The following is a 16,719-nucleotide window of genomic DNA, read 5'->3' on the forward strand; positions in this document are numbered from 1 at the left end:
AACGAGACTTTATGCCAAACTTGCACTTGCAAATCAGTCGCAGTTTCCCATAAATCTAGCACATTTTGCCAGGAGTATGGAGACAGGTTTCATTCACACAGTCCCATCAAAGCCTGGACTGCAAGGAGGGGGGTTGTGTTGTACAGAGAGAAGAGCAGGGGCACAGGCGGATCCCTGAGGCAGACACACCTGGGTCAGCCTCAGCTGTGTCACCTCATACTACAGGATACTGGGTACTTGCACAAACTCTCTGTGTCTCTTTTTCTATGTTTTTGAAGTGGGGATAGTAATATCTACTTCAGAGGGTAGTTGTGGAGAAAATTTAACAAAGTACCTGCTACATACTAAGCATTAATTAAATAACTGTTGTTTTTACTGTTATCATCATCATCATCACATCACCATCATCATCAGAAGAGGCAACTGTGATGCCTAAGGTATACTCATGTATTTTACAGATAAAAGCATAATTTGATAATAAACTTGGAAATGTTTTAAAACTGGGAGGATAACTTCATGCCACAGTGACTCCTCCATGGAAGGCTGTGTTAATTCTAACTTCCCTAAAAGTATACTTCAGGTACCAATTTTATGATCCTGATCTCCTAAAAGTCACATTTATCTAATTTCAAGTATATCGTTTCTTCTTAATTTAGTAGGCAATAGAAGACATGCTTATTCAAAAGCACATAGCTATGAAAGAGGAATAGGCATGCAACTTTAGTACAACAGGAAATTGAAGGAATTTTTTAAACTGACATTATTAAATTCAATTTTAGGAATGTGTAAAACTTCAAAGTTCCATCAGAAAGCCAGTAAAGATCAATGTCATTCACAATTTTAAAAAGAACTATTAAAAAGGTACATATGCTTTACTGCTAATTTTAGAAGACATTCCTTTCTTTTAAAATTCTAACCTTCAAGTCAATTGAAACTATAAAAAACTCTGTTGCCACCTAGATTCTTTACTCTCCTCTGCACCCAGGATTTTGCGTGTAGAAGAGTCTGGACCTCTTATCCCTAGTGAAGCCTAAGAACTAGGAGAGAAGACTAAAGTAGTTCTGTCACTTTAAATTTCAAAGATGGGCTGATAGTAGCTGAAGAGCAGAGAGATCAAAACCTTCCAAACTGTTGCTTTGGAAACACATAATTCACACTTTACATGACAATCCCTTGGACTGATGAGGAGAAATCTAAGTATCTCACTGTGTCTACCTAGCCTAGACAGACAGCTGAATATTCTCAAGTCATAGACATCTAGAACTTACTCAAGTTCTCTACTTGTACAGTGCACTTGCCATTGTTAGCGTGGAAGGTGAAAATTTTGTTTGCCAGGTGGTGATGTCTTCACATTTCTATTCTGCTGACTGCATATCCCCTCTACACAGTTCAATTGCTATATCTTAGATTGCAAGTTCTAAGTGACCCAGGACCATGAATCATATAGGCAAGTGCTTCGTGAACATTTCTTGGACGCAGATGACTCTTACCTTCCTTGGCAACAGTCTGGTGTGGTATTATTATATTTTGTGTGCCTATCTTAACATCCAATGCACCCAATATCCACTGATAGCCTGATTTCCTCTATCACCTTCCACTCAAAGAAACAACATAGACCTCATTTTATTTTCATACACAGCTTGAAAGTAGACCAGGGTGGGCCATCTACCTTGATTCAAGGGCTCTCTATCCATAAATTAACTACAAACCCATGAGAAGATCCATGCAAAGGGATAGAGGAGGGACTTTATTTAGCTTTGCCAATCAGGCTGGTTCTCTCCACAAATGTTCTGGAAAATCTGAAGAGGACTAATCAGTAAAGTGAATGTTGCCAATCTGCAGAATTAGCAGAGGTGTCATAAATGTGAAACCATTCAACAAATGATGATGATGATGATGATGATGATGATGATGATGATGATGATGAAGGTGGCAATGATAGTGGCATTGGTGGCAATGACCATCATGATGATAGTCACCTAAGTCTGAGCAGTTAACTCTGCATCGTGTTGTACAAATATTAACTCATAAGCTTCACAATAACCCTATGATGTGAATAGATCCATCTAAAAAATAAGCAAACTGAGACATAGAGGATTTCAGTAACTTGCTGAATATCAACAGTTATAAGTGGCAGAATCAGGATTTAAACTTGGGAGTTTGACTCCAGAAATTGTGTTCTCTCTCTCTAAATTGTATTAGAATCAGAAAGGAGGAGACGTGTCTGGAGATGACATTTTTAAAAAGCTTTGTTTCTCACAAGTACATGAGCTTTATAGAGCCAATGACCCCACACCAGGGGAAATGTTTGTGTTCTATGCCCATTCATATTTACATGTGATTTTAACCAAGCCATATATATATACACATACACAAATATACATACCTCATTATAAGAAATACAGCCAGTATACCTCATTATAAGAAAAACATGTTTAAATTTATTTAAAAAAATAAAGGTAGGTTAATAATCACTCACTAATTAAAAATATGCATATAAACACACAAGATTTACAAAAAATGGGCAGAAGACCTAAACAGACATTTCTCCAAAGAAGACATACAGATGGCCAAGAGTCACATGAAAAGATGCTCAACATCACTAATTATTAGAGAAATACAGATCAAAACTACAATGAGGTATCACCTCACACCGGTCAGAATGGCCATCATCAAAAAATCTACAAACAATAAATGCTTGAGAGGGTGTGGAGAAAAGGGAACCCTACTACACTGTTGGCGGGAATGTAAATTGATACAGCCACTATGGAGAACAGTATGGAGGTTCCTTAGAAAACTAAAAATAGAACTACCATACGACCCAGCAATCCCACTCCTGGGCATATACCCTGAGAAAACCAGAATTCAAAAAGAAGCATGTACCACAATGTTCATTGCAGCTCTATTTACAACAGCCAGGACATGGAAGCAACCTAAGTGTCCATCGACAGATGAATGGATAAAGAAGATGTGGTACATATACACAATGGAATATTACTCACCCATAAAAAGGAACGAAACTGGGTCATTTGTAGAGACGTGGAGGGACCTAGAGACTGTCATACAGAGTGAAGTAAGTCAGAAAGAGAAAAACAAATATAGTATATTAATGCATATACGTGGAATCTAGAAAAATGGTACAGATGAACTGTATAGATGAACAATGTAATTTTGCAAGGCAGAAATAGAGACACAGATGTAGAGGACAAATGTATGGACACCAAGGGAGGAAAGCGGGGTGGGCGGGGGAGGGTGGTGATGGTGGGATGAATTGGGAGACTGAGATCGACATACATACACTAATATGTATAAAACAGATAACTAATAAGAACCTGCTGTATAAAAAAATTAAATAATATTTTTTTAAAAACCCAAAAACCCAAGCTGTAGATTGAGGTACTTTAGCATGCAAAGGTAATTTTTATAATATCAATTTTGCTTTTGAGCTCTTTTTTTTTTTACTACCTTAACCATTACTTGATACACATTGTTTTTAATAGGAAAAGAAGCACATATATCATATTTCACCAGAGACTAATCATTCAGAATTATTTAATTTAGATACGTTAAATTTTCAGCATTAAAAGAAATAGGACTTTTTCAATGACAACAATTAAAAGAATGGGATAAAGGGCACTACTTTGTAGCCACATGTTCATCACGAACACCTATAAACTCGAGAAGGCAAAGAATCACCTGAACATTTTAGCCTCAGAAAATTTTTCCAAATGACTATTGTTTGGGTAATTATCTATTAAAACACTAGTTTTGAAAAACAAGAATTATGTTATTTATCTTGCAGACAAACTTTTATTGGCTGAATATAAATGCTGTATCTGAAACAGTTGCCCTCCTCTCCAGCTTTTTGCACACGTTTCTTTTCCCAAAACACACTTATGGTCAACATCATTCATCCACTTATTCACTCAGTAAATATTTATATAGCATATTTATTATGTGCCCAGCACTTAAGTTTGGGGAATATATCATGGGAAAAAGGATTAAAATTGTTGCCTTCATTGAATTTACTGTATAGTAGACATACTAAACCAACAAAGATGTAGTATGTCAGATAGTGAAAGGAAGTGTTAGGGAGAAAAACAGAGAGGGGAAGAGGTTTATATGGGGGTGGGGAAGGGACTGCAGTTTTAACCAGGGTGGTCAGTGGAGATCTTCCATCAAAGGTAATAGTTAAAAAAGCAACTGTATCAGAAAAGAGATGATTTGGGGAAAATGAGGTCTGAAAGTAGAGGGAAACTAGACTTAAACTAAAATATCAGCTTCTTTGAGGGGAAAAAAAAGCGGTCACCACGTAATATATAAAACTTCTCTATAAGTTGAGAAAGTTGTAAAATTGTAATATAAAGCTATGCATGTGAAATGAATTCCAGTCTGGTTTGCAAATTTCAAATCTGTCTACTTGACATCTTCAGTTGGTTGTCTAACAGACTTTTAAGACTTAGATATATTCAAAATTAATTTCTGATCTTCTACCATCTCCAATGTGCTCAACTGTCTCCTCTAAAACGATATAAATGGTAAGTCCACATTCTCAGTTCTCAAGACAAAAACCTTGAGCTGTCCTTGACTCCATTCTCTCTCTCTTATACTCAATATCTAAGCTTCAGAGAATTCACTGCTTCACCCATCTCTATATATGTTCAATCAACAACTTTCAACCTCTCTATTTTTAAAACCACAGTCTCAGCCTCCATCATTTCTTACTTGGATAATAGTGATAGTTTTCTAACTTCCAGCTTTCTCCTGTACCACTACTCAGACTGTTTTCAACACAACATAAAGAAAGACCCCTTTAAAATAAAAGTCGTACGTCACTCTCTGGCTCGAAGCCTACCGTTCTCAAAATAAAAGCTAAATGTCCTACAATGGCTTTTGTGACCTACAAGATCAGGCCTCCTTTTTAGTCTCAGACCTCCCCTCACCTCACTAACACTGGCTTCCCAGAGCATTCCTTCCTTGAGGCTTTCATGCTTGCTATTTCCTCTTCTATGAAAGCATCAATGAGTAGAAAACACTCTATTTAAAGCTTGATGGAAGGTTAGGTTCACTAACTAATAATAATGAAGATTAATTATTTCTAAAGATAAATAAGACAATTAGAAACAAGAGACAAACATACCAGGCATTTAAGATTAGTTACTAAGCATTAATTTTAACTGAGAACTTCCCAACAACCAAGGTAGGGTGAAATGTATATAGTTTAATGTAGTCCCACTGTCTGACAAATGAGAGTATGTTAAGGTATTTGGTAACAATCTCTCCTGGATTGCCATTTCAAGAGCTATTTATTAAAATATTATAAAAAGTTTCAGATAAAATAATAACAATGCTTTAAACTTTAATTTTCTCTGCCTAGATTTTTACACAGTGACTTATAAAGTCAGAGGAATGACACTAAATTTCAATTCGGGTAAAGAATTTGTATAAAACAAAGTTGAAACTTCCAGGTACAATACGTCACTGTAGATACAGAAAGATAGAGCCTAGTGACCTTAGCACATAAAAATCCAAAATGAGTAAGTACACTGTCCTTTAGACTGCTTCTCAGCAGAAATTTTTGTATCATTAAATCAATAGTGGCTAAGTATAAAGAAAACCTCTTGGAAATTAAGGGAGTCGAGCTCACCTTAAAGTACTTTTGTATTTGACGGAGTAAAAAAGGACAAAAGGTAGACAATTCAGACATGGGAAAAAAACATAGCCTCAGGGATAGTTCTAACTACCAGGAACACAAGAATCAGTTTAGCAAATAAAGAGAGTTTTGGGATTTGTATGCCTAGAGGGCCAGGAATAAGGAGGCACTGTGAAGGACTTTGGCAAGAAGAAGAACAATTAACATTTATACTAGCAGGTACTGGGTAGTAGGGAGCCACTGAATACTTCAGAGTAGTGACCTAGCAATTTATAGTAAGATTTATCTGGTTCAAGTAAGTACAACTGTTGGAAGGGAGAAAGATCAGGAAAGAAATTAATGTAATCCCCTAGACTTAATCTATTGAAGACCTAGTGTACTTTTGAGGCAAGGTGGCTTACAAAAGGAAGGTGATCTTTATCTTTTTTCATCTAAATCTACCAGGCAGTGTATGAGGCTCTGTATATATAATGCTAAATGAGACAAAAACATGTTCTCTGCACTAATGAGGTTTACTTAGGTTTACTGAATGGAGGAAAAAAAAGCCATCATGTAAGAAATTATACAGGCACAAGGAATGTCATGATATGGGAATCTCCATGTATTACAGATGGATGTTGGGAGGAAAGTATACTTGGACTTGCATTTCGGTGAAGTCTAAGCTAATCTGGAATCCTAATGATAAGCAGGTATTTAAAGATGAAGGGGAAGACGGGGAGTTGAGGGAATTGTTTTCCTAAGAGAGGGATGTGAGGGGAGAGCCTGTGTCTTCTAGGAAGAATGATTTACATACAAGGGATCAGGTTTGGAGAGAAAGTGGTGAAATATGAGGCAAAAGAGAGGAGCGGGGAGCAGATCCTGAAGTTCTCTTACGTAGGGCATTGAGGAATTGGATGGGGAGACACTGAGACCTATAAGAGGTTTAATGCATGGTGATAGACGACAGATTTGCACTTTAGAAACATTACACGAGTTCAAGTGAGAGAATGAACGTTCACAAAGCTAGAGGCAAAAGACAATTTAGGAGTCTGCTATAGACAATCTAGTGAGAGACACCAGTGCCTGAACTAAAGTATTCACCAAGACAACCTTAACACTCCCCTCAGCCTGACTGAGCTTTAGACAGACTTTTTCCTGACTCTAAGCTCCTGACCTCCTTTTTCTTAGAGAATGTACTTTATAAAATGTAGAGCTGTAAATTCCTTCTCTGTCTCTTTGAGATGTAAATACCTTAACGCTTCTTGCCAGTTTTCCAACCCAGGACTACCTTTCTCAAGGACCTGGGAGCCATCCCTTTGAAATGTAACCATCAAGGAAGATAGAGCCCTAACTTCCAGTCTCTGTGGGAGGGGAGGAGCTTACTTTAGAGGGTACCTGGCTCCAAATTATAAAAGTCCCTCCGGTCATGTAAATAGAGAAAGTTCACTTTTCCTTTGGGTAAAGTCCAAAGAGAACATAGATGGCCTCCAAACCCCCTCACCCCACCTCTGAAAATTTTTCACCCCCTTGTTCCAGCAGAGTTGAACTCAGACTGAGTTCTGGTCTCTCTCCCCTATTGCAGTGGTCTTGAGTAAAGTCTTCCTTTCCTTTTTAACTTTGTCCAGTGCACATTTTCTTTGAAAGAAGTGATAGTGGAGGTGGTGAAAAAATGGACAAGTTCAGATAGAAGATAGTAAAACCAGAACTAATTGTATGATTAGCTGTAGGAAGGAGTAAAAAAAAAAAAAAAAAAAAGATTCCCAGTTCAGACTTGTGCAAAAGAATGTACAGAAGCACCATAAGAAATATGGGAGTTGGGGTAGATTTGTGGGGTAAGATGATGCATTCAGGCTTAGAAACAGTGAGTTCCACAGGTGAGCTACATGAGGCAAGGAAACTTACAGGCCTGCAAATATATGCAGCCAGAGCTCAGGAGACAGGACTTGGCTAAAGTCACGTACCTCTATATAGGACATCTGAAACATTGGGACTATATGAGCATATCCAGGAAAAGTGGAAAAAACCTGAGGACTATAGGGCTTACATCAAAACTCTAGTGAACCCTAATGCCTAAGAATAGAGAGGAAGAGGAAACCATGAAGCACTGAGAATGATCACCCAGAAAGGTAAGAAAGCAGCGTTACCACCAAATACACAATAGAAATTATAGAAACAACTGATGAGAACGTGCACTACCTAGTGCAGTGCTGCTGAGTAATGTCATTTCATCAAGGCTTACCAGACCTGTGCTTTTCATGGCAACCTAAACCAAATTATATCACGAAGGTAATGAGGTCATGTCTCCATATTCTGTATGGTAATTCAGTATAAATTTAAGTTATTGGAAGTGTATTATGATAATAAATAGGACCTATTAAAATGTTTCCGGGCTTCCCTGGTGGTGCAGTGGTTGAGAGTCCGCCTGCCGACGCAGGGGACACGGGTTCGTGCCCCGGTCCGGGAAGATCCCACATGCCGCGGAGCGGCTGGGCCCGTGAGCCATGGCTGCTGAGCCTGGGCACCCGGAGCCTGTGCTCCACAACGGGAGAGGCCACAACAGTGAGAGGCCCGAGCAAAAAAAAAAAAAAAAAAGTATTAAAATGTTTCCAATTCTTAAAATACACCACTCATTCACGGCAATTTTTCTCTTCTCATGGTTGAGGATATTCAGCGGACTACATGTTAAAAAGCAGCAATGAGGGTGTTCTCCTACCATCAACCTCATATTTAAGTGTACATGGCTTTTTTTTTTTTTAATACCAAGAATTACCTCCAGTATTTTAAGATTTGATACGCTCCAATTCATTTGCTGCTGTTGACATTTTGGGGTTGTGTCGAGTAACCTAGCAACTGTTCTTATTTCCGTCCTAATTTACTTCTATTTATAGAGCATATAGAGACTCAATGGCCTCAATGATATTCTTTAAGGCAGGGCCGGTTTACAAATTGTATGTTCTTAAGTGAGCATAAATGTTAAAGATAGGACAAATATTAGTCATCGAATTGACTACAAGTCACAACTTCTTTAATTCTGGGTCATCAGTAAATATGATGAATCTTTAAAAAGGTGTCATAACTTTATCATGCTGAAATATGATATGACTACAGCTGAAATTACAAAATTTTAAGTGTTTGTTTTTAATGTTATATTCATTAAATTTAATTTCAGCAATTAGAGACCACAGCATCAAATGCCTTCAAATAAAAATCTGGCCCTATTCAGCACTGTTAAATGAGTTCCCTTTTTCACTCCTTATCTATAAGACACTATGATCAAAGTTTAAATTGTGTAAGGCAGAACAGACTTTTTGATTTCGTTTTTAGACCTTACTGGCTTTCAAGCTGTTTAGGCAGAGGGAACAATCACTAGAACGTCTGTCCGTCATGGACAGGGGTAGAGAAAGGTGATTTTAAATGACTCCTTGCAAAACTGTCTCCAACATGCATCCTATAAAATATCAGGATGCTTTTTTTCTGTTTTTATGAGTATGTACCATAAAACTAGAAAATTAAGCCCTATATACCTTGCTGAAGGTAACTGACGACTCTAAGATAGAAACTAATAGATCACCAAGCTACTATAATTCCACAAAGAAGAAAAACTCCCAGTGCAGGGCCAAGCATTCCAAAATCATTGAAGAACATAAGAACTTGACAACTTTTGGGTAAAACTTTCTGTTCCTACTACCAAAAGTTCCTTTTTGTGATCATTATTTCAGTTCTACATTATGAATATAAATGTACATAAAAGTGCTAGCATCATTAAGAATCATATTAATGCCATCTTTCTTTCAACCTTTTAAGGAAGTTCCAGATATGTCCCCCTGCTGAGGGAAAAAGAAATTTCAAAAGATTTTTGGTAATAGACTGCTAACTATTTACCCCACAAAACCAGGAGACCAAAGCAGTCTTACATTGAAAGACTGAGACATTTGTATTTACAAAGCTTCTTGAACTACTCAAAAGGAAGTAAAGCATAACATTAGCACACACAAATCTATATACGTCTTGAAATTCATTTTTGGAAACATCAAAATTTATTGAGCATTTCCTTTGTGTGAGAAATGAGTTTTCATATATCTAATCTTCAAAAACAACTATAAAATAGGCACTATTTTCTTCACCCTTACTTTGAGCATTTTTGACCCCCCTTTACCCATTTCTCCCACTCCATCTATTAGTAATAATAGGTATTATTATTATCACAATTTTACAGATGAGAAAACTGTAAGTTAGAAGTATAAACTAACTTTCCCAGGGTCATATGGATAGTAATTGGTAGAACCCTGATTTGAACCAAAGTTTATGTGACCCCAAAGTGCATACTTTTAACTTCTACATTATATTTATATAGCAGCGCCCAAAAAGGCAAGTCACTTTCTCACCCATTCTATTCACAAAACTCTTTCAATCCATTTTATTGAGTCTTTCTAAATCCACAGTTGTCTCCTAGGTAGGCTTGAGGAATATACTTTTAGCTACCACCCTACTGACACTCGCAATTTCCTGAGTATCTATGGCTACTGCTGCCCAAATTGCCCACAATAAACCAGGGAAAATTTCTAAAAATTAGAATGTTCCCTTTATTCAAATATCACAGAAGCCAATGTGATAAGAGGCTGAGTGAGGAGTAACTGCCTCTGTCTCTGGATCCTTTGCTTGGAGACCCCAGATTGCTGCCCAAGAAATTCCTCCACGGTGTGATTCTACTTGAGTAGAATCCATCTCATCAGTGCAAAGTGGTCCACCAGGGAGACTATCAGGGTCTGGGCATCGCTACATAGTTTCCAAGTAGTACCCAACAAACTGATTTTGTTATTGATGGGAGACTGCAGTATTGGGACATTTAGAAATTTGTGAGACTTAAACAAATCTGATACTAAGGTTTATGGCCTTCAGTTTCACGAGTCATCTTTCTGTTAGAGGAATTACAATATTGACACCATAATATGGCTGTAGCAATAGTACAGCAATGAAATCTTAAGGGACTATGAGATTCTACCCAAGTTTACAAGCATGCTACACTGGAAAGAGTGTGGCTGGTACCAGAAGACCTGGGATTTGGCCCCATTTCTATACGACTTGCATAAACTACTGAAACTCTTTGAGTCTAATTCCCTAATTAGTAAAATCAAGAAAAAATTACAAACCAAAACCCAGGGCTTTTGTTAAATAAGACAGCAATTTGGAAATATTCTATAAACTATAAAGTGTTAATGGTAAATGACACACCTCTGTTTAAATAGAAAATATGGCTTAACTTATACTTAATAAAATTTTTAAGAAGCTTTTAGGATTTACAAAAAAATCTTATTATCAGTGAGTTTAAGAATTTTATTTTCTTAGTCTATTTTAATTTCTTTCTGAGTTTTTAAGATAAAAGATGTCTACTTCATCCTTGCTAAGGGCATGAACAGAATAAACAATGAGCTCTGACGAACGCTCTATAAACCTGTAGCAAACCCACTCTCCTGTATCACCATGGAACGCCTGATCACTGGATATAACCGGAGGAACAGTCCAGTGAGTATTCATGTTTAATAATTAAGATAATCACTAATTTCCACCACTGTTCCTCTGCCACCTCATAAGGCATGCACTATTGGTCTTTTAGTATTTTGCTCTCATTGACTGTGGACTCTAAATCATTATTTGTTGGTTACAGACCTTTACAATGCCCAGTGGCATTTGCCACCAATGACAGCAGTAACAGATGATGTTGAGCCAAAGCTACTGGGAGTGAAATGCAGAAAGTAAAATGACAATAAATAACCATCACTCCATTACTAAACAGTGCCTAAGACTGGTTCTAGTACATGTTCAATAGAGCAGAGCCTGCATAATCCCAGAACCAAAAAGGCATTTACTCCTCAGTAATAGCTGCAAATAACAAGGAACCCAAACACTTGTCTTGTGCAGTGACAAGGAATTCTTCATTGAGAACGGCGTTAAGTATTCAAAAAATTCTCGAAAAATTCCACTTCAGTATCTTCTCAAATTAACGGTATTTGGCAAATATGTCAAAAGGTATACTCTGGCCAGTGGACACAAACTTCAGGAAATGCTGGATAGAATACAAAGTCTCAAATGGCCATAAGACTGAACATATGGACTTCCCTGGTGGCGCAGTGGTTAAGAATCCGCCTGCCAATGCAGGGGTTCAAGCCCTGGTCCAGGAAGATCCCACATGCCGTGGAGCAACTAAGCCCATGTGCCACAACTACTGAGCCCACGCGCCACAACTACTGAAGCCCGCGCACCTAGAGCCCACGCTCCGCAACAAGAGAAGCAACCGCAATGAGAAGCCTGCACCAACTGCAATGAAGCACGGCTCCCCGCTCGCCGCAACTAGAGAAAGCCCGCCCCCAGCAACGAAGACCGAACGCAACCAAAAATAAATGTATATTTTATAAATAAATTTATAAAAAATAAAATAAAATAAAAAAGACTGAACATATGAATATACTCTAAGTACAGGGATGCAATTATAAGAAATATGGGAATATTAGGGATATAAGATGCCTGGGAGAGAACATAAAACCTATCTAAACATGATCTTAGTTCTGGTCAGGTGATTTAGGTAGAGGACAGATTTGAGCTATCCTCCTTAGCTAGTCATATAAACTTCAGGTATGACAGCAGAATCTGTTGTGATAAACTCACAAGACAGATATTCAATAAGAGGGTGTTTTTGGAGTTAAGTTATCCATACCGTACAATAATTATTCTTTAAATTTTAAAAAGTTTGTACTCTTCCTTTCTTTCAGATTGCTGGAGTATCCTTTATTCTGTTCTCTTTCATTCCACCGATGACCTATCAGGTTTGTTGTGGTGGGGTTCTCCGTCTACTTTTTAGTAAAGGATTCATTCTGCTAACTCTATGTCCTAAGTAAACTGACATGTGGTAATCACTAAAGTTCTTAGTGTGGAAACATAATCCACTTATTACACAAGTTATATAAATCAGAGACTCAGTGATCTTATTAGTAAAACTGGGATAATAATAGCAGTATAGCATAATTAACACGATAATTAAATAAATAGCACATGCGATGTGACTACCTTTTCTCATTTTACCCCAAAATCAGAGACTAAGAATGGAAAGTATCTGGGGGAATAGATCTTAAGGAACAGAGCTAAGAGCCTTAAGAATGAATCAGGAAAGAAAGGAGAGCCAATCCAAAGATATGTTATCAAGCTGGTCACTGCTGTTGGAACTGGCTTGATCCCTTGGGGAACTTTTGGGGACCTGTGGAAAATGCAGTTCTATATGGTTCATCCAAGGAATGGAAGAGTATTGGTTAAGAGTTGTTCTGGGAGGTGTTAGTGCCTCATATAAGGTTGTGTGTGTATTAGACTATCTGATTTGCTTCCTGAGGGATTCCACACAGCAATTACAGGAAAGCCTCAAGGCAGGAAGTGAATAAAATCCAAGCTATTTGGAATGTATAGGGGAGATTTACAAAAGCAGAGAGTGGCTGTGTTGAATATAATGTTGCTTCCAGTAGATTTGATGGTGACGGATCTCTTTTACTAGATAGTGGTAAGGGTACAGCCCACAGGCATTACAAATGAACTGCATTATCAGGAAACTGCACAATGGAACACAAAGCCAGGATTCAGAGCACTTTCAGGGTGATTGCCACAAGGTTAGAAGCAGTGGCTTCTATGAAAGGTTCTTAAGATCTGGAACCGTGGAGGTCATCAGCTTTATAACCACCATGGGCAAGTGGTCATTTAGCTGCTGTTTTTCCCAGAACAAAAATATAAATAATAAGAAGAAGAAGAACCTTCTCCTCTCAGCATACAAAGTTTATAAAACGGTCTCGTATGCATTGCCTTCTTTGGAGTTATGAACGATGCTGTGAGAAGGTGTAGTATTATTCTCATTTTTCAGATAAAGAAATTTGAACTTTCTAAATTTTAAGGTTCTTAACCCAGGTTTCATTGTCTACACGTGATAAGGCAGAATGAGAACTAGGGCATGTTTATATTAATCCTAGCATCCTAAAAGGTGCCTTTATTTTAAGAAAATTCCCTCCGATCAGTTACTTTGTGCGCCCTGACACACACGCTGCACCTCCAGTGGCCCAAGTGTATCAATCGTTCACTTCGCTGAAAGCGTAAGCAAAGTTTACCATTGCCAAAATTCATTTCCAATTCCATTGCCATTTGTAAGATTTTATCTCCTACCGAGAATGCCTACCAGATTTGAAGGAAACTAACTCCAGTTGCTGTGTGTCCCCTGGCTACTACAGGACTTATAGATCAAATAATCAGCAAGAAATAAAAACTCAAGATAACCAACATTTCTAATAAAACACAGGTATTGTGACTGACATATACCTGTTCTAGGCAATTTGAATATTTGAAAACACAGGACTGTCTTAAATTTATCTGTTTCATACATCTCCAAATTTTATGACACTGAATTAAACTAATTAAATAATAATGATGATGATGATGATAATAATACTATCGCTACTTAGTTCGTTCTCAATAATCATTATTGAGAACTTACTAAGAGCTAGGCACTGTGTTAAGTGCTCTATTCATTAATTTAGTTGATTCCCACAGTAATCCTCATATAGAGAATACCATTAGTATACTTACTTTACAAATCAGAGAACAGAGGTAGAGAAAGGCTACGTGAGTTTCCCAGTAACCCAGCAAGGAAGTGGCTGATTTAGATGTATTCCCAGGCAGTCTTAGCCACTATGCTATACTACCTGGCTTTCAGACTCAAGTCCTATAGTCTGTTCTCCAGTTGCAAGCTATCAGTAGCTAGGAAATCAAACTTTCACAAACTCCCAAGCATTGGGTGTAAATAAAGTGAAATAGAACATCTCAGAGTAATTCAAAAATTGATGAACATCATTGGTGTGTGTGTGTGTGTGTGTGTGTGTGTGTGTGTGTGTGTGTGTGTGTGTTGATGGGGCAGAAGAAAGCATTGTAGAAAGGAAGAAAAGTAGAGGAATATTGCCTCAGAAGTTGATTTTTCTCCCCTAGAATTTCCAAGTATATTTACAACTTCGTGGTTTCTCTTTTCTACTCTAAACAAACAGGTACAAATTTCACTTTGATATTCCCATGACTGCTATAAAGACCAAAAGTAGCACGGAGTGATTCACTACCTAACCAGAAATGGCCTCACTGTGAGCTCTCAAGGTAGAGGAAATCATTCCCCTCATGACGGTGCTCCTGCATTCTAAGGCTCTTCTCCCTGTGCTTTACAAGACCAGCCCCAAATCCAGGGATCCCTACTGTGAGAGGCTGCCTGGATTGACAAGGAGAGGGCATGGCACACGGCTCTCCCCGCAGGGAGGGGACTCACCCGGTCAGTTTTCCCTTCAGTCTGAACACTGGTGTGACTGCGGACCTCGTGATCTTCTTCCAGGTCAGAAACATCCTCTAGTTCCTCTGGAGTCTATAAAAAGAAAGCAAAACACTGCTGGTGGAAATGCAAAATGGTAACCAGGCTGGCAGCACATCAAAAAGGAAGCACAGAGTTATCAATATGACCCAGCAACTCCACTCCTAGGTATGTATGTAAGCAGCTCTTCGTAGGAAACTGCCCTCAGTAGGAAGCCCCTTTCACTGTCGCTTTAGCAAAGCTATATTATAACTAACTTTTAAACCAGGCACCTCCATGCTCTACTCATCTCTGGCTCAAGCACACCTTTCAAATCTTTTAATCACACGAAACGTTGCCTAACTTGTCTGATCTTTCCACAGATCAAAGAAGTAGAAATGAAGAATAAGTAATTTAACAAATGACCAAATCTCTTCCCTAGCTTCCCCTTCAGTAATCTCAAGAACAAACTGAGATTACTTCCTTTCTTCCCTTTAAAAGCTTTCAGGCCCGAGCAGAATCTTCGGAGGTGGTTTCTGGAGGATGTTGAATCCACCGTCTCCCCAGATTGCCAGCGTTTTGATTAAAGGCACCTTTCCTTTCTTTATCTCTTGAGTATTCATTGTTTAAGTGGCTAGCAGCAGGACCCAATCCATTCGATGACATACCCGAGAGAAATGAAAACATATGTCCACACAAAAACTTGTAAATGAGTGTTCACAGTAGCACCAATCATAAAAGCCAAAAAACATATCTAGTGATGAATGAGCAAACAAAATGTGGTAAATCCACACAATGGAATATCACTTGGCATAAAAAGGAGTAAGTACTGATACATGCTGCGACATGGGTAAACCTTAAAAATATTATGCTAAGTGAAGAAAGTCAATCTCAAAATAGCACATTACTGTATGATTCTATGTATTGGAAACTCTAGAACAGTCAAATTTATAGAGACAGATATTTGATTCGCTGTTTCTCAAGGAAGGAGTGGAGGAGAGGGTTGGGAGCAGTGACTCTAATGGGTGTGTGGTTTCTCTTTGGGATGAAAACAATGTTCTGCAATTAGATAGTGGTCATGGTCACATGATCTCATGAATATATTAAAACCACTAACTTTAGTACTTTAAAATGGTGAATTTTATGGTATATGAATTATATCCCAACAAATTTTGAAAGAAAAGGAAAGCAAAAATGATCAGAAGGACATTTTTCTCTGAGGAGCAATTTGGCTAACCACTATGTGCTTACCGCAAACCAAGGCGTTTACAGGTGATAAATGGAATAATTCTCATTAAAACCATATGACAGGGCTTCCCTGGTGGCGCAGTGGTTGAGAGTCCGCCTGCCGATGCAGGGGACACGGGTTCATGCCCCGGTCCGGGAAAATCCCACATGCCCGTGAGCCATGGCCACTGAGCCTGCGCATCCGGAGCCTGTGCTCCGCAAAGAGAGAGGCCACAACAGTAAGAGGCCCGCGTACCGCAAAAACAAAACAAAACAAACAAAAAAAAACTATATGACATCGACATCAAAACACCAGAAATTGAGAAATTAAATTTTCTTAGAACTTAATAAGTTAATATCAACTTTAGTGTCTATGCTAAATAGTTAACCTACTTTCATTTATTTTTTTCTTTTTTTTTAATGTCAGCTTAAACATCTCTTGTTCAGGGAGGTGTCTTGATTAAGAATCCCCTAGACTGGCTCGAGCTCCTCCACCAAGCATTTCCTG

The 16,719-nt window shown here is 38.2% G+C and overlaps 1 protein-coding gene across 1 annotated transcript in view; it reads right to left on the bottom strand.

Annotated features, from left to right (window-relative positions):
• The window catches only part of CTNNA3 (catenin alpha 3), a 1,656,790-nt gene that overhangs the window by 155,317 nt on the left and 1,484,754 nt on the right, over positions 1–16,719 (bottom strand). The window contains exon 14 of the mRNA XM_060125436.1: positions 14,967–15,059. Coding sequence (XP_059981419.1) covers positions 14,967–15,059 — 93 coding nt within the window. The remainder of the gene's footprint in view (positions 1–14,966; positions 15,060–16,719) is intronic.

This window comes from Lagenorhynchus albirostris, chromosome 16 (genome assembly GCF_949774975.1).
Source record: "Lagenorhynchus albirostris chromosome 16, mLagAlb1.1, whole genome shotgun sequence".
NCBI classification, from domain to species: domain Eukaryota; kingdom Metazoa; phylum Chordata; class Mammalia; order Artiodactyla; family Delphinidae; genus Lagenorhynchus; species Lagenorhynchus albirostris.